Below are 15,534 nucleotides of genomic sequence, written 5' to 3' on the forward strand. Positions count from 1 at the left end.
ATTCTCAGCCAGAACTGATGTCAGATGTTAGTGTAATATAGGAAAATGAGAGAACTGCAGTCCTCTTTATTGTGTAGCCCAGCTCTTGACTCTTTGTTGCTAGTACCGTCCCTGGTATATTCCTAATTCTTTTTCCTTTTCTGTAAGCCATTTTATATAAGTTTAATACCCGTTAACTGGTTTTGAACCATCTAAATCTTGATGATTGGAAATTTTTTGTATTGATCCATGTAGTATTTTTGCTATTGATTTCATTAAATACATGCTTTTAAACTATAAGGAAGTCAGAGGTTTGGTTTTGGGTCAAAACCAGAGGGTATGTGGAAAAGAAATTGGAGGCCACACCTTCAACATCCTGTATGTTATGCCGAGAAATTGTTATTTAATTATTTAATAATTAATGAGATCAGACTTACAACAGTATTATCAAAATTGACTCGTTCTAGCCAGCCGAATTGATCAATCGGAAATCTGTAAAACAATTCATTTTATGCTGGTTGTTGGTGGATTATAAATCTTAGACTGATTAATTAGTGTGACTTTACACGTTTTCAATTGGAGTGGTTTGTATTAGATAGGTTTTATATCAACAATGAATGAAGTATTAAAGGATAAAGAGATTAAACAACTAATTTTGATCATTTTATATGCTCTACATGTGATCTAGTATCCAGCACGCACCCAGATTTATGAATTAGCTTGATCTCAGAAAAGGTCATGCAACTGGAAGTATCGTAGATTGTAGAAAAGGTAGGTTGTCTAATAATATTAACAAAAAGGATATCAAGTTAACAAAATCTCATTATTCAAATAGTTACTTACTAACTTTGTTTCGCGAGTGATTAATATTAATTATAACTATGATAACACAGCTAGGTATAAACATAATCCTACACGATAACATTTACTCCTGCTTTAATAAATTGTAGTTGACCTTGCGTGTGATAATGGTGTACTAGAATGGCTTGAAATGATCTAAATACAGCGTAAAAGTAATTTTGGATCAAATTCGATTCAAACTTAAAATAGGGTGGTGACTTTCACACCCACGGAAAAAAAAAAACCTACTTTACTGCCTAAAGTAATAATATTTTAATTATATTTATTGTATTTTTAAACTTAAAATTCTATTATACACGGTATTGTATTATTAAACTGGGTTGGTAATTGAATGTGCTTTTTTTAAGAATGTCAAAGTATTATTTTCCCATGAAAAAAACCCAATATATATGGTTTAAACCGTAGTTCAAAATCAGTAAACAGTAGTACACAGAACCGAATTATTCAAACTAGTTTAAAAAAGAAAGACCTACTAAACAAAGGAATAGAACTGCACCACCCGCGGTATGTGCATGGAGTAAGATCTCTAAGGCTGTGCTATAAATATCTGATGTATCTTCGCTTCCAATCTCATAAACCCTTCTCAAATCTTATGCTTTGCTTTATCGAATTGGTCACAATCTTGTAATCAATCATATTTTATTTGTGTCTGAGAGTTGAATTTGTGATGGAACTCGGTTTTAGGCACCAACTTGGCCTTGTTTGTGTCATATTCCTCTTCCCTGCACTCTGCAACTGCAAGGAATATTTCACCAACTCAAGAGCAACCTATTATGGCAGCCCCGACGGCTACGGTACTCCAAGTATGTGTGCTTACGTTCTTTGCTTTTGCAGCCTCTAGGACTCAACTAGTGGCATGCATGCCCATGTTTGATACTAAATATCCTCTTTTTCTTTCTCGTTTAAAGTGTGTTTTAGAATAATAAAAACGTGATAACATAAGAAAATTTTATTATGTATGTATAATGATTGTAGCCGGAGCATGTGGATTCGGGGAGTATGGAAGGAAGATGAATCGGTACGATGGAAGAGTGGCAGGGGTCTCTGGGCTATGGAGGAATGGAGCTGGTTGTGGCACGTGTTATCAGGTAGTTATCACACATATGAAATTTCCTAATTCAGTGATTAAGTATTAATAATAAATTAAACACTGATGATAAAATATGAACGATGACGGTGGTGGTGCAGGTAAAGTGCAAAATACCAGAACTGTGCGATGTGAATGGAGCATTCCTGGTGGCAACAGACCAGGGTTACGGAGACAGAACGGACTTCGTAATGAGCCCACGGGCGTTCTCAAGATTGGGACGCAATCAAAATGCATCTGCAGAGCTAAAGAAATACGGTACAGTGGACATTGCATACAGAAGAGTTCCATGTACGTTCATGGGCAACGTCTTGTTTCACATAAAGGAAAGTAGCAGCAACCCTGGTTACTTGGCCGTTCTGATTCTGAATGTAAATGGAAAATACGACGTCAATGCTGTTGAAATGTGGCAGGTATGCATGGAGACAATTTGGACGTAAGAATTTATGAATATGAATAAGGTTTAATTAACGTTGTTGAAATGTTGTGCAGAAAGGGCAACAACGATGGGAACCCCTTCGAAGAGTGTATGGGGCAGTGTTTGACTTTGCGAATCCACCCAGAGGTGCAATCCTGCTGAGATTTCAAGTTGGCGTTAATTGGATGACACCAAACATCCCTATCCCTTCTAATTGGAAGCCTGGAGCTACTTATGACACCAAACTTCAGCTTTAAACATCAACACATTATTACAAATAACTCTCCATGCTTCTGTCTAAAGGGGCTCCAATAAATAATGGGGATTCTACTTTCCTATAACAATAAAATAAATCTTACTTTTATATTTCTTTTTCCTAGTATCTTACCAATGAAAAGTTGAGAATTGAGAATCTTCTTTATGATCATTAAATTGCGTTTTTGCTTCTAAAAGTTTAATCCAGGATTTCTATGTTAAATTAAAAAATATAAATTTAATGTTTTCAACATTATATATATACCGGGACCAATTAAAAAAGTGTATACTTAATATTTTAATGCAGGAAATAAATTTAAAATTAGAGATTTTATTCATTATTAAATTCGAATGAAAATTCCCCTAAAAGCTAAAAAAGAACATATTAGCATGAACTAAATTTAATAAACAAAAATGTTACCTTTTATTCAATCGGAAACCATTTTCTTAGTCTTTGCTCATCAAATGAACCCCCTAAAAACTGAAGAAGAACATATTAAATCATAACATAACATAATAAACAATACATTAAACAAGTAAAACAACAAAAATGAATATAAAAAAATAAAAGAAACAATCTATAATACTACGGATCAACCCTTTCCATCAATCTCAATCATGCACAGTGTTCACGCTAAGAACAAGAGCAAATAGAGTGCATTCAAAAATCAAAGGGCAAAGCTTGTATGACAAACAATGGGAAAAGACAATAAAACCGTTGAAAGTGAAACTAGAACGACACTGAGATGGGCAATAGAATCATTTTCAGTTGTTGTTTCCAAATCAAAGCAACGAATAAATGTTTCAGAAATGACTATAAACCGTTGAAACGTACATATCAGGAGAAGGAAAATTCCTTTCTAACAATTATTTTTGACAGTTAGAAATTATTTTTTACAACTTTTTTATAATCGATGTAATAATTGGTGATTAATTTGTTTTAAATATATGAATCAATAAATTTACGACACATAATCTTTTCTTAAAAAATTGTTAAAATATCATAGTTATTAGGAGAAATGATTATTTTAATGTCTTTAAAAAAGTTAGCAATTAACAGAGGTGTGATTTACTTTAATGACTTATGAGTTGATTCGGATCTCGTCTAAAAGTAGGTCATATATGTTTTGGTCTATTCAATTGGAAGTTTTTTTTTTAAATCTATGGGTTTTCTAACACTAACTTATTTCAGTACTTCACAATCCTTTTAAGTGAAATACTTATCTATCTAATTTCAAATTAAAACACATATTTTTAGTATAATTAATATAAAGATATATTATTACATTATTTTAAAAATTAATTTTGTATTTAAAAACCATTATATATGTAGTTATTGTTATATATAAATTATAACTTGAATACAAATATCAATAAAATATTTTATCTTATTAAATTATGTAACATATAAAATTATACATTTTATTAAATAGTTTAATATGTTATAATTTTATTATATATTAATTAATATTTTTATATCATATTTACTATTAGGTTATATTCTTATAAACATAAAGAATAATTCTATTAAAATATATATCCTTATTTTTATATCCTTATAAACATAAAGAATAATTCTATTAAAATATATATCAAATGACAAAACAAAAATTAAAAATTAAAAATCATTTAACATTGTATTTAGTTATAGAAGTTAATGGGAAAAATGAAGATATTTTAGTTAAGATTATCTAAACTGTAAAATCAGATATCGTGATTTCACATGATATTTATAAGTTAAATTCCACAACTAATCGTAAGATTGATAGAATTGTTTAACAAAATTGTAAAATTGTAAATTATTGTTTTTTCTACTACACCACCTACTGACACTCTTATATTCTCTTTAAAGGAGACCTAAACCTAATTAAAATTTAATACAATTAAAAATGTATTACAACGTGTATTATTAATTGCAATACCATTCAATTAAAAATAAATACAAATAAAATTTACTTTCTTATTTTTTCATTTGATCTAAATAAAATTTAGAACAATTAAAAATATGACATCCCAATTATATAGACAGCATATATAATAAAGACGTCCACATGCATAATATAGGAAAGCAGTTGAGACTAAATAGGATTACAGTCATCCTTAAAGTAACTTCAGAATATAAGCTTAAACTCCAAAAAGATCTAAAATGTAAGCTGAAAGGGAAGTAGTATTTCAGAGTACAAAATCAAACTAATAACATCCTAGGAGACTACGCAGCAGCATTGTCTTCAACTTCCAAAGCTGTCTCCAAAGGAACCTCCTCGCCATCTGCTCCCATCCCAAAAGGATGATCATCGCAAGAAGAAACATACACAAGCAATACAAACAAGCAAGGGTGAGCTAGATATAAAAATAATGTTATTTAATCACACACGACATGTAAAAGCCACTCAAACATGATACATTGACATCACAAGACTCATTGTTTTATAGACCGACTCGTCCGGACCAGAATGATTGCCGAGCTATGGCGGGTTATGCACTCGTGGTGGCCTCTACTGCTTTGCAAAGCCGTTGCCAATGGGTTCCACCCTACCACACTCACGAGGTTAATCCGTTCCGCGCCCTAGAGCATACTGGAAGCCTCCAAGACTAGGACCTCCTGCTACTCCTCACCACATGGATCAATCCTCTCTACTTGAGAATGAAAGACCATTGGAGCGTCAGGAAAACCCCCAAGACTGAACTGCCATGCAATCATTATGCACTAAGGATCTCACCAAGAGATCCTACACAGATGGAACTTGATTTACAACTTGGATCATACTTTCATCACTTTGTATTCATATACTTTCTGCCACAATTAACATATACACAATCTCAACAATATACATTACTCACCACTCACAAATTATAAAAATAACATCTCCACAATTGAATCTAAGTTAATCAATACCAAGAACCAAACAACTCCAACTAACCCATAACAGCTCATAAAATGCATCAATTTATACATACCTACAAGTAATATAATTATTGATTAACACTCACGTTTCAATATAAGAAACAACTATCCTTATTTTATTATATATATATATATATATATATATATATATATATATATATATATGTATGTATATATTTATATATTTATATATGGATTCTTACTTTGAATTCCAAACACACAATGACTGATTTAATTGACTAGAAATTAACACATGATAACTTTATGCATCTACAATCAACTTGTTTTGTTTTATTTTCATCCTAGTAGAGATCTTTCTTTATCCCAATTGGTCACCGGAGAGGACCCAGATGTCTGAACGCATCAAACTCACCTTCGATGCTAGCACATATGACTAGTCACAACTGACTGGACCAGGGCTGCTCTATGATCAGGGATGTGCCAACTCAGGTTTTTAAGGTTCCTCTATCCTACCAACAAAGAAAGGCTCTCCATAATTAACAAATAATGTATTTAAATTATCTACCTTGTTCTCTTATGCTCTAAATCCGAAATGCCTAATTTTTAATATTTTCACTTCCTCTCACAGCAACCTCAAACAGTACATGTACATCTATTTAATACCCATATACATGCTATTACAGAACCCTTACTCCCGACCTTCCAACAAGATCAATTTCAGCCAACAAACTCATTCAAAACAAATTAAATTCATCACATCACAACATGCACAATTTCACAGTTTCAATTATAACACCCAATACAATAAAAGTCGTAAAACAATTTCACAAGAGCACACCAGTTCAACATTCATATGCATATATTTTTATAAAATAAATTCATATAAAAATAATTAGCTCCCCTTACCTTAGTGGTTACAAGCACAACACTCTTTAGAGGAAACCCCAAAACAGTACTCTTGCACAGAAACAAAACGTCAAATTGGGTGCAGAGACATCTCTTAGAGTTAGAATAGGTAGAGAATCTAGAGAAGAAATCCATTGATTTCATGAAACTAGAAAATTGCATGTCCTAGGTTCAAAGGAAAGGGAGGAACAGAGAAAGATAACTTACCCGTCCAAAGCAGAATTTTAATCAGATGAATGGGAAGCTCTCAACTCCGTGAACGAAAGCACACTACCTATTTGAAATTTCAACGGTGGGAAGTGGTGGACAAGTAGAAAGAAGTCGGAGCAAGAAGAAGAAAATGAAGCTGAGCTTAGAGAGAGAAAGAGTAATTGGATGAAGAACTCAGAGCTGGAAAATGAGGCCTCTTCTAAGGTCTTAGTGTCCTTAGCTTCTTGGACCAGGCTGCAGGGTCCAATAGCCTTACATTTTCATGCTCTTACAAAAAATTTATCTATCCTATTAAAAATAAATACAAATAAAATTTACTTTTTTGTTTTTTCATTTGACCTAAATAAAATTTAGAACAATTAAAAATTTATCTATCCTATTAGTATTACAAGTTGCAACATTACTCAACATTCACCCTCTGGAATAAATTCAATTAAAATTAAATTAAATTAAAACTAATAAGTGATATTTTAAGTAAAATAAAATTTAAATCTAATAAAAAATCTTATGATTAAAATTATAAAAAGTTTATTATTAAATTTGATTAAATATGAAAAAGAAAATTAATTTTTAATAATTTATCTTTTATTTAAAATATAAATTTTATTATTTATTTCAGGATTTAAAATTTACCTTCTAGTAGAAGACATTCACCAAAGTTCACAATTAACCCTAACCACAATCCCCAGAGCCTTCTTTTCATCCTTCCCGCGTTTCCTCGTCCCAGCAAAAATCATGAACGATTCATCTGACCACTCCCCCTCACCCGCTTCCGCCGACTCCCCGCCGCACGCCAACTCCATCGTCATGGTGTCGCTGTCCGACTCCCCGGACCCCATCCCCCAAGAGGTTTCCCAAACGCCACCGGAGGCCGCCACCGACGGCGATTACCCTTACGCTGTTAATCATGCCTCCGGTGTTGACGCTGGGACACAGGGGTCCGTCGATTTATGTGAGGGGTCGAAGTTAGGGTTTTCGGAAGTTCAACTGAAGCAGGAAATGGGCGTCAGTGAACGCTCGCACGGAGCACCAAGAGATGTTTTAGGCGAGATTCGTGATGGCCGGTTTGATGAGTTTGTGGTTTCCGATGGGGAGCTGTCTCATTCGGGGCCGTCACCGGCAAAAAAAACAAAACTTTCGGAGGTCGATCTGGATGTGGATTCTTCAGAGGGTTGTGTGGAAGTTCAATCGCAGAAAGGGGAAGAGGGTATGGGGAATTGCGAGGGGAAACTGGTTTCTAAAGAAGGAAAAGCTTCAGACTGTTCTGCCAAAATTTTAGAAACCGCCGTTGGGAACGTCAGTTTGAGTGCATCCGAGAAAGTGGCGGAAAGTAACTCAAGTGATGGTGTTGTGGAAGGTTCTGGAAAGGGAATGGATGTGTTTGAAGTGTTAAGAGTTCTTTCAGAGATTAATAATGAAAAGGCAAAAAATCTTGATAATTTGACTTTGTTGGAAGTGGCAGAAGCTTGTGGAATCAATTTTCCTCGTCCAAGGTGGTGGCCGGAAGACTTTGACTTTTACCCATAAGAATAGTGTGAGGAAAACTGGAAAACTATAATCATTATGTTATGTTTTGCTTGATCTTCTGGTTATTTAGAAGGTTATTTCAAAGGTTTTTCATTCGTGTCTTTTGCGCTTGGAATTTAGAAGTTTCTTAGATTTCTCTACTTTGCTGTTTAGTGGATTAGAATGGTAGGGTTCCAATTTCTATCTGTTTTGGAAGGATGTCTGTTTGTCTATTGTAATTCTGGTCCAAACCTTTGAATCAGAATCACTAACCTCTTATCTGCATGTCTTTATTGCTTTGCTACTTTCGTTGTGTTGGCTTTTTCAAACACAAAAATGATATTATATTTTTTGAGAAATTATTATAAGAACTAGCAAATTTATATAGACCCTTTATATGATTCTTACATATATCATCCTTGCTTATGTTTAATTGTATATTTTAGAATACTGAATAAATTGAAACTTTTCTTTCAAGCTCTAGTTTTGGTATACTGATAAATAATTTTTATAGGTAATTCACGAAAAGTTTAGATTTTTATTATAAAGTAGGTTATGTAGATACAAAATGTTTAAGAGAAACTAAAATTTTAGAATTTTATTAGAGTTAAATTTTCAATTTTTGTTTTAAAAAAATTAAAATTAAAATGTTTTATACTTTTTACTCTTTCATTATATTAAAATATTTGAAATTAGCTAATGTTTTATTTTAAAATTTTAATTTTTAATAACCAAATTAAGAAATTAAATTTATTTACATCAATAACGCATTTAAAAACGTAGGAAATTTAAAACAAAATATTTTTAAACGTTTTAACTTCTCTAAAATTTTAAATATTATTGTCCAAACACAATGTGAAAGTCGAAAATACAACAATTTCCGATACTTATTGCGAAGTAATCGGTAAGTGAAAATGCATGACGCCTACTCATCAGCACCACATTACGGATTCAACAACAAAAAATCAATTAGAGTTTACTTAGTAAATAAACACACCAGTTTTGCCTTTGCTAATAGCAAAATATGAACCATGATGTTGGGCTTTTGCTGCAAAATGAGTAAGAACTTATAAGCAAAATGAGTCAGATGATGTTTTTTCATCAAACACTTTATAACCCAAATTGAAGACTCATTCTCATCACCGTACAGAATAAGATATAACATATAATGATCACAAGACATTTTAGAGTAACACCAAAGATGACAAAAATGAATAGTTATAATTTAGACACCAATAAAGGCCATTGGAAACATAGGTGAGAAAATTATATTGCTTGGTTTCTAATCCCATGAAAAGAGTAGAAAGAGATCAAAACCACTAAAAGAAATAGTTACAAGAGACTCACAATAAATAATCTTCAAAACATGTTTATCGTTGCTATTAATGATAATCTGTTCCAACGTGACGTGGTTCTTTGAAAATACTAAAGACAATAACTCTGCAGTTCTTTGTCATCTAATCCATCCATAGTTGTCTCATGCATATATACGGTTTATTATTTAGATGGAAGTTTGAAGAGTTGAGATTTAAACCTACTGGTATAAAAAGGTTGTGAAAATCATTAACAAAACATAAACTACAATTGCATACAAAACTCCGGAGTTGATCACTCCGCATTTCATACTATATGTTACAATCTATAACCAACCTATACAATGAAAAAAGCCCATTCAACTTCCATCCTTTGGCAATCCAAGCTCAAGGTTGCAAGGAAACAAAAACACAACCATCATATCTCTTGTACAGGAATTTTGGTGTTTCAGATGCAAATATTTGGACCCTATTAAGGATGATGAGTAACAGTTGAGTGTACTGAGCTACTAGTGGTGCAGACCTTAGCACCATAGCTTAAAGTTGGGAGCAGGAGCTCTGCCTGCGGAAAAGAACTGTTAGAAGGCACATCTAACAGCAGATCCTCAGAACTCTCTCCAACATAGTTAAAAGAATCCAACATGTGCAAGCCACCAACACCATGTGGCAAAGAAAAAAGGCTTTCTGGGCTGAAGCTTGAGCCTTCTTCTACAACTTCTTTGCCTTCACATACAGGATTTATAATCACCCTTATGGGGCTCCTCATTGTTGTCTTCAATTCTGAAATTTGTACAATAACTTGCTTAGCGTCAAAAATGCTTATTCAATGAAATCATAAACGGCTGAGAAAACCAAAACAGCTGAGTTCTAATTGTAGCTTCTAACTGGTATCAAAATAACAGTAACACAGTTGTCTTATCATGTCTCAACATAAAACCACAGCATATATTCAACATCTTGCAAAAGAGGTATGTGAATACTTTTATTTTTCTTTGTTGACATAGGATTGTCATCTAACCTGCAAAATTTTGATTTTGGCTGTCATGCTCACGTATTCTCTTGGCATTTGTAATATTACTTGATTCCATAGCAGTAGATCCTGGACCATTAGTTTTTCCAGCTTTGTTTTCACATTTCTGCACCCATAGAAGGATGCAATATATGAGTCTTCTAGACCAAACCAATCCAGTAAAAAAAATTGAAAAACTAACTACAATGGATCGGTTATTAGATCCAACATTGAAAACTAGACCAAAATTTTATAGATAATGCTTTTGAAAGTAATATTTTGCCAAAGAAAATTTTATAATATTCCATACCTAACGTACAAAATTTCCCTGTTCTACCACAACCAAGCTCAGTTTCTTCTCTTGAATTTGGATATGAAATCCAGGAATGATATGATTGATATTTTATAAATTATATTTAGAATTTAGATATACATTTTGATGTATTTATTTAAACTTGTGTTTAGTGTATACAATGAACTTCAGACTTACATTTTATATATTTATATGCACTTCCGTATTAAAAAGTTAATAAATAAAAACAATGACCCAATCCAAATCAATTTAAATTGGATTGGATATACACTTTAAATCACATTCACACATAGAATTATAAGAAAACACAAAAGCATTAGTATCTCAATAGTAAATCAGCACAAACCTTGAGAAAATTATAGTGTTCTACCCATTTTGATTTTGACATATTAGATAACACAAGCCTTTTCAATGTCTTCCATTCTTCAGGTTTTGTCCCCAACAAAGAGATGTCAAAGACACCTTCCCCAAGAAGTTGCTGAAAATAAGTCAAGTTCTCCTTGAATTGGAAGCTACTGAACATGTTTTTAAGGCTGCAAATACAACCAGCACGATCAGTCACTAATGTTTGATCTAGTATTTAGTCTAGATATCTTTTTATGCCCTAACGAGTTGGATCACTACACAAGCCTTTTTTTGGGTAGAAGGGGAATGAAAAACTAAGCCATTTGTTACTTCAAAATTGTGAACAAATGAGAACTCAAATTAAATGCCTTAATTCTTTTGATATAGAACATTTATAGCAATTGTTCGTTTAGAATTACAAACCCCACCTCCCTCCTTTGAAAGGACGGACTTGAAGAGTAAAGAGCACAGCGACTTGCTAAACATCAAAAGATCATTATATGATCAATAATTATATATTCAGTGCAAACAAGATAAGAGATTCTAACCTATCAATAAAATTAGAAGTATCAACCACAGGAAGATACTTTAGTAATTGCTGCTGCTCTTCATTTGTCAAGTTCCTCATAAACTCCTCATAGTTCACCACATCCTAACAAACATAATAGCAAGCAATATTTAGTTATAAATACGTGCAAAGAATAAGACAGTAGTCATCCTCATGACACAACCCAAAAAGCATGATGATATTATTTGTGGAAAATGAGTATTCCTGTTCTCAAAAGAAGTCTAAAACTCAGTAGCTATCTTGCAAGTCCTGAGAGTAGTTATATAAATGAAAACAGATTATACTTTTGTGTTAGTGAGAGAGAGAGAGAGAGAGAGAGAGAGAGAGAGAAAGAGAGAGAGAGAGAGAGAGAGTGAGAGAGAGAGAGAGAGAGAAACCAATAGTATTGTTAGCAGCAATGATACAAAACCATGCTATTGATACAAAAACTCGTGCAACTCACATTTAAATCTATTGAGCACAACAGTGAATTGTGATTTCCAGGAACTTGTTTTTCAAGCTGAGACTTGTCCCTAAAAAACAAAAAAAAGAGAGTAAATTTTATCACTTCTCCGATTGAATTTGCACACTTATCTCTAATTTCTACATAAAGTCACATGTATGTATAAACAGGTTGACATCCTCATACCCATTCCAAGAAAATTACCAAAGTTATGCTAGCACATTGTTTCTGCATAACTGACTAGAATAATGAAAGACTGTAAACTGCTGAGGAAAACATGCCTTTCAAGTTTCTCTTGTTGCATGATTTGGCCAGCTGAGTTTTCTATCTTTTCAATTCCTTGAGATGAAAAGTTCATGCCACTGTGATCACTACTATACAAAGGAATCGTACTAGAGAATGAATATGCTTCATTCATTAGGCATTGTTTATTATCAACTGAAAGAGAGCTGGCCTCGGACTCTTCATCACGAGCTATAGAGCTAGGATGCCTGATGAGAATGCTTCCATGTCCTATCTCAACAGAGACCATTGGTGTGTCACTTTCCAAAAGAAGATCCTCTTCAGAAGATACAGAGAAACAAGACTGTTGTTCATGAAGAATAGTACACAGGTCTCTTGTGAGCTTCTCAACAGATGAAGGCTTTGGACGACCTGAACATGTTCTCTTTTTAGAAGGCACCATGGCATCCCAGACCACTGACATTGCAGGACCTACATAAATCACACTATCTATCTTAAAATATATGCTTTTATTGAAGAAACAAAGGAATCTGTTTTGAACTGCAGTAAGCCGCAATTAAGAACCAGACATGTTATGTCATGTAATGTAAAATTCGACATTTTACTATAAAGCATTGATAAAGAAATATAGGTATAAACAAATAAAAGATAATTGATAATTCATGTTTAATTTTATAGCTTGCCAACAAAATTGTTGAGATAAAATGGGTTCTTCATTACGAAATTTTTTTGAATCACTTTTGAATTCTTAAATGCACACTCGTATTTATGATGTAAAATTAGAATTAATATTAACTTGTTTTCTTAGAGAAAAAACAAGGCCTTGCTAGTGGATCTGTAATTCCACAACTGATCTTTTTCCTTTACCCTTCCTTCACATCATTATCCAGTTCTTGATTAAGCTCGCATAAATCAGGACAATCATCAAAACCCATGCTATTTCAATGGAAAGGACAATGCTGCCATAATCAGTTATAGTAGAAACATCTTCCAATGAAATCAGAAAACAGTAATAGTCCAACCTGTCAAATCACTAGCATCTGTGCCACCAAATTGAGCACAGCTCTCCGAGTTAGAAATAGCTGACCCTGAGCTTGATCTGTTGCTTGTATCTTCATCCACAACCTTTAGGTGTCCTTGATTATAATCTGGAACGAACCCTCCAGATGCAGCATTATCATAGTTCTGCTTTCTCTTGACCAATTTCACTTCTTTGTTCTTATTTAGTGATATGCTTTTTACCCTGGAAACTTTTTGATCCTCATAATCAGCATTTTCTGCCCGTGCATGCAAAGGGGTATAATTTGCAAGTGTTCCCTTAGTCCTCCATCGAGATCCACATGCATTGCATAGTACAGGCTTCTCAGGTGGTCCGTTACGCCAAAGTGGTGTGCCTAATGCAAGGCTTTTTCATTAGAAAATCTGTGAAATTTAAAAATTCTTGCAAACAAGAATCGAATAGAATTATCTGTGATTGAAAACAAAGCCAAAGTGTACTAAAAATTCCCGCAAACACATTAAAGAATGAGACAGCAATCATTAATTACTATAAAAAAGATCCAGAACTTCTGCATGAATGGTTGACTATCTTCCCATGTTTACAAAATTTTAGATAACGCATAGCAATATCCTTTTGCAAGAAAAACTACAGATTAGTTTACACTTCACATTCATCAAGCAGCAGATATGGACAAACTCAAGTTAAGAAGACGTGCAGAATGGTAGAAAGACAATGCTTTCATTTGAACCAAAACAATTAACATTTGTCCGCTCAGTGCTTGTTGCAGTACTGTTAAGGCTAGATAAAAATTTTCCTTTGTCCGTAGAGAAGTAGTTTTGTTCTCAAACACTGGCACTCAAATTCTGAAGTGCAAACCAATAACACATAGACAACAGTTTCAAGTTTATCAGAAAAACAATGAACATCTCTAAGGCTTAAGTTATATCAAGGTTATCAGCATAGTTGAGAAAGATTGAAGATATAGAAATGATTAGTCATAGCAATTGAACTTTCATCCCAGCCAGAGACAATTAAGTAAGATCCACGAAGGATGACTGCAATGCAAGGAGAAAAAAAATTCTAACATGCAATTAGAAATTGCTAGGTAGACTAAGTGACAACGAACAACTCTGTAAAATCCTTTCGGAAATGGAGTAGATTACTACGGACATTTTGCAAAAGCACAATTATCTTCCTTTCCTTTTCTTACTTTCTCTTGTTCACATAACATGCAAATGAATGGAGATTGGGTTGACTCTTCTGATAAAGATGATTTAGAACAACAGATGTTTTGCTTATTGAGAAAAAGGTTCGTTGAAATATTCAATCCATTCCGAGATTAAATTTGCATGAATTACATTTGCACACACTTCAGACATAGTCAAGGAACGCAAAGACCCACTGAATGAGACACAGAACACATCAACAGAGGAAGTTAACATAATTGAATTTTCCAGAACTTCCATTTCCAAATATTCTGGGCAACAGGAATGTTTATATGGTTGAATTCTAATACATCCAAATAAAGAACATTAAACTAAATTATCCCATTTGTTTAAATTGGCCAGAACTTTTCCCTTGCACGCATCTCAATTTCTTATCAAAATCACAATCCATGCCATCGGTTCCAAGACAAACTTCAAATTCAAAGAGACAAATTTCAAAAAACCAATAACTCTCAGGAAAAACTGCAAACAAAAGATTTCATATTGGAGAGACAAGAACTCACTTGTAACTCCACAGTGATAGCAAGGCCCTTGCTTGCCCATGTCTCAAACTTTTCCTCAAGTAAAGGGGAAAATATGTAGAAAAAATTGCAGAAAAAAGGGGCAAATAATTCTTTAACGAAAAAGAAAAAAAAAATGTTTTTTTATTAAATACCAGTTTTTTTGAAGGCTAGTATTAATGGGTATTGAAGGCTTTCTTCTGCAGCAAACCCAGAAAACAGTTTGCAAGAACAAAGGCAGCAGAAGCCAATACACCCAGAAGAGTTTATGTTGTACTGTCCTTAAAAAAACTCACATAAACATCACAGAACACACAGAATTACAGAAATTGATATCTGGGTGTTGTAGCTAGAAATCTGTACAAGAGAAAAAACCAGTAAAGGAATCTCAGAAATGACAGAGAAAAGAAGAAGGGAAGGTGCAATGGAGAGAGACAGAAAGAGAGAGGAAGGTCTGAGTATGTGACTTCTTGTTGTATTGTACAAG

At 33.3% G+C, this 15,534-nt stretch overlaps 3 protein-coding genes across 3 annotated transcripts; 2 read left to right on the forward strand and 1 right to left on the reverse strand.

Moving 5' to 3' along the window:
* Positions 1-1,404: 1,404 nt before the first annotated feature.
* Positions 1,405-2,772, forward strand: LOC124834318 (expansin-like B1). Its single transcript, XM_047308981.2, has 4 exons — positions 1,405-1,643; positions 1,816-1,928; positions 2,029-2,340; positions 2,420-2,772. The coding sequence occupies exons 1-4, from the start codon at positions 1,508-1,510 to the stop codon at positions 2,600-2,602; spliced, it is 744 nt and encodes a 247-aa protein (XP_047164937.1). The 5' UTR covers positions 1,405-1,507; the 3' UTR covers positions 2,603-2,772.
* Positions 2,773-7,217: 4,445 nt separating this feature from the next.
* LOC148206834 (uncharacterized) lies at positions 7,218-8,373 on the forward strand. The gene has a single exon (XM_088104811.1). The coding sequence runs from the start codon at positions 7,318-7,320 to the stop codon at positions 8,107-8,109; it is 792 nt and encodes a 263-aa protein (XP_087960937.1). The 5' UTR covers positions 7,218-7,317; the 3' UTR covers positions 8,110-8,373.
* A 1,253-nt stretch (positions 8,374-9,626) lies between these two features.
* Positions 9,627-15,534, reverse strand: LOC124834311 (GATA transcription factor 26-like). Its single transcript, XM_047308976.2, has 8 exons — positions 15,051-15,534; positions 13,344-13,715; positions 12,360-12,792; positions 12,079-12,148; positions 11,617-11,720; positions 11,070-11,256; positions 10,420-10,537; positions 9,627-10,181 (listed from the first exon to the last, which is right to left on the reverse strand). The coding sequence occupies exons 1-8, from the start codon at positions 15,088-15,090 to the stop codon at positions 9,874-9,876; spliced, it is 1,632 nt and encodes a 543-aa protein (XP_047164932.2). The 5' UTR covers positions 15,091-15,534; the 3' UTR covers positions 9,627-9,873.

Source organism: Vigna umbellata, chromosome 1 (genome assembly GCF_029865625.1).
Source record: "Vigna umbellata cultivar VRB3 chromosome 1, Vumbellata_1.0, whole genome shotgun sequence".
In the NCBI taxonomy this organism is placed as follows: Eukaryota; Viridiplantae; Streptophyta; class Magnoliopsida; order Fabales; family Fabaceae; genus Vigna; species Vigna umbellata.

What these genes read in the sequence shown, in the direction of transcription:
- LOC124834318 (XM_047308981.2), top strand. Translation starts at nt 1,508, where the DNA reads ATGGAACTCGGTTTTAGGCACCAACTTGGCCTTGTTTGTGTCATATTC. An exon ending in CGACGGCTACGGTACTCCAA is followed by an intron (nt 1,644 to 1,815) that starts GTATGTGTGCTT and finishes TAATGATTGTAG; the next exon opens with CCGGAGCATGTGGATTCGGG. An exon ending in GTTGTGGCACGTGTTATCAG is followed by an intron (nt 1,929 to 2,028) that starts GTAGTTATCACA and finishes GTGGTGGTGCAG; the next exon opens with GTAAAGTGCAAAATACCAGA.
- LOC148206834 (XM_088104811.1), top strand. Translation starts at nt 7,318, where the DNA reads ATGAACGATTCATCTGACCACTCCCCCTCACCCGCTTCCGCCGACTCC.
- LOC124834311 (XM_047308976.2), bottom strand. Translation starts at nt 15,090, where the DNA reads ATGGGCAAGCAAGGGCCTTGCTATCACTGTGGAGTTACAA. An exon ending in AGATGCTAGTGATTTGACAG is followed by an intron (nt 12,793 to 13,343) that starts GTTGGACTATTA and finishes TGATTTATGTAG; the next exon opens with GTCCTGCAATGTCAGTGGTC. An exon ending in TGTGCTCAATAGATTTAAAT is followed by an intron (nt 11,721 to 12,078) that starts GTGAGTTGCACG and finishes TATGTTTGTTAG; the next exon opens with GATGTGGTGAACTATGAGGA.